Consider the following 3,619-nt stretch of genomic DNA (forward strand, 5'->3'; position numbering starts at 1 on the left):
CGTCTCCTCTGCCTCCCTCACTCTTCTCTCCGTCACTGTCAATGTCTCTGCATCTCTCTCCATCATTCTGCTATCTCTGTCTCTGGGTCTCTTGCTGTCTTGTCCTCCAGGCCTTTCCCCTCTCTGCCTTCACTTCTTTCCCTCTGCTGGAGGATACCCAACCCCCCCCCTCCAAGGCCACTCTCGGCCTCTGGTCTCCCCCTCCCCTGCCTCCCAATCCGCCCTGTCCCTCGGGCTAGCGACACCTCTGCGGGTCCCAGATCGCTTCCTCTACGGGACCTGTTGCTTCTCTGGGGTGGATCTGTCCACGACCTCAGGTCCGGGGACTGGCCGGGCGGCATGGTGGCGGGGATCCCCGCTCCCACCTCGCTCCCCTTCCCTCTTCCCGCCAGAGACTGAGACAGACGCGAGGCCGTGCATTTTCAGAGGTTTATTGTCCGTGCTGTAGGGGCGGGCGCAGACAGCGCGCCGGTAGGGCGGGCGGGGGGCTCAGTAGACGCCGGGCGGGGCGGGCTCGAAGGGCTCGGGCGCCCCGGCCAGCTGCACCAGCCGCAGCAGCAAGGCCCCGGCCGGCCCGTCTAGCTGCGTGGCGTTGCTCCGGTCGCTGGCGCGGGCGCGGCGGTGAAAGCCCTCGCGGCAGTCGGGCTCCGTCGTGCAGCTCTCTGCGGGAAGGACCTGTGAGCGCGGGCGCCCTGGGGTGGGCGCAGCTCGGGATGCGGAGACCCACGCCCTCCCTGCCGTGCCTGACTCCGCCCCCACCCCGCCGCAGGTCCGCGCTCCCCCACCCAAGCGGTGGGCGCCCGCCCAAGCCCCAGGCCCGTCCCCGCCGCGCACCGTCGTTGCAGCATATGCCGAAGGCGGCGCAGCGGCCCCCGCTCCCGCACGCCTTCTGGCCGGACTGGCAGGGCGACGGCAGGTAGTTCTCCTCCTGGCAGCGCAGCGCCTCGGCTGTGCCCACAAAGCAGCCCAGCTCGTCCGCGCAGCAGATGCTCGGCCCGAAGCAACGACCTTTGCCCCCGGGGCCGCAGGGGAGGCACTGCGGGGACGGACGGGCGGGGTGAGCGGGAGGAGGAGGAGCCGGGAGTTGGGGGGTTGGAGGCGAACCCCGCGAGGCGGGGATGCTGGGGTCCCGGTCTCTGAGTGCGGGCGGGACACTGGGGCTGCAGCTTGCAGGCGCACTGGGGCGCCGTCTGGGCCTCGACCGCAGTCACGGGCGAGGCGTCCAAATCCGCTCAGCACCTTGGTTTCTTGAATGACTTCTCAGTGATAGCCCTCAGCGTCCTCCCCCTCGGCTAGGGACCGGTCTCCGGTGGACTACAGCATGGGGAGCCCTTCCTCGAGCCTCGGGGCCATCGCTGGTGGGCGCCACTCTTGCAGCTGCCCCACCTTCCCCCACTCGAGACCCTTCCTCCTTCCTCCTCACACTGCTGCAGCTTGAGCCAGGGCCCACCCGCTTCCCCACACCATGCAGAGAGGCCCTGCCCATTGAGAACCCCGCCCCTTCCTCCCATTTCCTGTCTCCTGTCTTGCCTTGCCCCTGCCTCCTGCCAAGCTTGACGGCCTCAGCTGGGGCCCTGACCCCCTGCTCAGTCGCCTGTGGGTGGCAGGGGCCTGAGCTCTAGAGGAGGGCACGGACACCCAGGTGTCTCAGGACCCCAAAGGAGCCTAGCAGGAGGAAGGAAGGCTGCGGGGGTTGCCCACTCGGCCACTCTAATTTGCTCAACAGTCGGTTCTCTGGCGCAATGGATAGCGCATTAGACTTCTAGCTGAGCTTGGTGTGGTCTCATTTGCTCAACGGCTCATCATTGAGCCTGCACAGAATTGCATGCACATCGTGATTGGATTTCCTTCAGCTCTGCTGGAAATGGAGGAAACGTCCAGCACTAGAGAATTAGGCCAGGTTCCCAGCAGAACTTCCCCACAGGATGCCCCACTCAAGTGCGCTCAGACCAGAGGCCATCTTCTGTGTGGGGGCCTGGGCGCCTGTGGCTGGGAGGCTGGGGCTGGATGAGGAAAGCCTCCAATGCCAGGTAGGACGGAGCCTCTGCTGCCCCAGCCAGTCCAGATGCAAGAACGCCATGGGCACAGGGGAGGCCATGATGCCCCGTTCTCCCTGATCCAGCCCCAAGCCCAGTCACTGGGGAAGCATCCCTCACTTCCCTGCATCCCTGTCTGGATGGCGACAGTGACCAGGAGCCCCTTCAGCCTCTCCCAGCCTCCTCCAAAGCCTGGTTTCCTCTGGCCCACCCCATTGGCTCCTCTGCCCAGCCATGCCATGCCTCTCTCTTCCTCCCCCACACTTCCCCTAAAGGCCACCACCACCCATGACTTCCCTCTTTCCTAGCCGCTGACCCAGGGTGTGAGCACTGCCCGCTGTGGCAGCCCTGAGAGGGCCTGCGGTGGGAAGTACCTGTCTCAGCTCCAGGTCGGACATGGCCCTCTTGCCGCCCCTCGGGCAGTTCTGGAAGTAGCATGCGGAGGAGAAGGCCAGTAGGCCGAGGAAGCAGGCGGGCAGCATGGTGTCGGGCATCCTGGTGCACACAGGTGGAACCCGTATGCAGCGCTGCTTGGTGGCTCTGTGCTGCTGCCTCTGCTGGCTGCCTATTTATGTCCGCAGGTGTTCCCCTGGAGGCGAGATGCAGCCACCGCCCCCTCCCCAGTGGCTCCCCAGGAGCCCACGGTGGCCAGGTCCCCAGCCGTCAGCAGTGATTCAGGCATCTAGGGACACACGTGGGCCTGTCTGTGCAGGGGATCATGGGGGAGGGGTGCGGGCCGCCAGGCTGTCATGGGCCGCGGAATGACAGCAATTGCCTCTACTGTGACTGAAATGCTCTGGATTCAGGGAGAGGAACAGACTGGGGGTCACCTGGAGACCGTCTCTGAGCTTTCTGGTTACCCAGAAAGGGCTTAGGGTCCAAGAAGAGGGTAAGAGGAACCGAGGGGCTGGGTGTTAGGGGCAGGGACAGGCCCTGGCCTAGGAGCTGTGGGGCAGGGGACAGCCAGGTGCTAGGAGCTGTGGGGCAAGGGACAGCCAGGTGTGTGGGGAGGGTTAGCCCTGTGACAACAAGATAAGGGACCAAGAACAGCACAAGCCCAGAGTGGCGAGGACAGGGGCTTTGTACTGGCTGCACCAGAAACAGGAATCCCTGCCTTGTGAACAAGGCAGCTGCGGTCGGTTGTGGAGTCAAAGGACACAGAATGAGAAGGACTTGTTCTTACGGGGTAGAGGGGTGGCAGACTGCTGGGGAAAGTGCAAGACATGACACCCCTGCACCCCCATAGAGCAGGGAATGGGGACTCAGGCCCTGAAACGGGGCCTTGGGGACACATTTGGCACATGACCTACCACCCCCTCCCAGGTAGAAACATGAGTCAGGGGAGCTACTATGGGGAACAAGAACTCCACGCCAAGTAAGGTTCAAAGGTGGAGAGAGCCCCAGGGAACCTGACAACTGTTTGTCCCAATTCCTACGCCTGCCAGGACCTTAGTATGTGGGAATCAGGGCAGGTACCGTCTCAGACCTGGGGTGGGAGAGGGGCCGGGGGTTCTGGGTCTGGGGGAAGGTGCAGGAGGAGGCATAGCTAAACAGACCCAGCCTGAGAAAGCCACTTTTTGTCC

General features: G+C 64.4%; 1 protein-coding gene across 1 annotated transcript; it reads right to left on the reverse strand.

Annotated features, from left to right (window-relative positions):
* Positions 1-489: 489 nt before the first annotated feature.
* On the reverse strand, positions 490-2,779 carry LOC113223560 (vasopressin-neurophysin 2-copeptin). Its single transcript, XM_026452973.1, has 3 exons — positions 2,411-2,779; positions 835-1,036; positions 490-662 (listed from the first exon to the last, which is right to left on the reverse strand). The coding sequence occupies exons 1-3, from the start codon at positions 2,528-2,530 to the stop codon at positions 490-492; spliced, it is 495 nt and encodes a 164-aa protein (XP_026308758.1). The 5' UTR covers positions 2,531-2,779.
* Between the last annotated feature and the right edge of the window lie 840 nt (positions 2,780-3,619).

This window comes from Piliocolobus tephrosceles, chromosome 14 (genome assembly GCF_002776525.5).
Source record: "Piliocolobus tephrosceles isolate RC106 chromosome 14, ASM277652v3, whole genome shotgun sequence".
NCBI classification, from domain to species: Eukaryota; Metazoa; Chordata; class Mammalia; order Primates; family Cercopithecidae; genus Piliocolobus; species Piliocolobus tephrosceles.

What these genes read in the sequence shown, in the direction of transcription:
- LOC113223560 (XM_026452973.1), bottom strand. Translation starts at nt 2,530, where the DNA reads ATGCCCGACACCATGCTGCCCGCCTGCTTCCTCGGCCTACTGGCCTTC. An exon ending in CCGACCTGGAGCTGAGACAG is followed by an intron (nt 1,037 to 2,410) that starts GTACTTCCCACC and finishes CCGTCCCCGCAG; the next exon opens with TGCCTCCCCTGCGGCCCCGG. An exon ending in CGGCATATGCTGCAACGACG is followed by an intron (nt 663 to 834) that starts GTGCGCGGCGGG and finishes TCCTTCCCGCAG; the next exon opens with AGAGCTGCACGACGGAGCCC.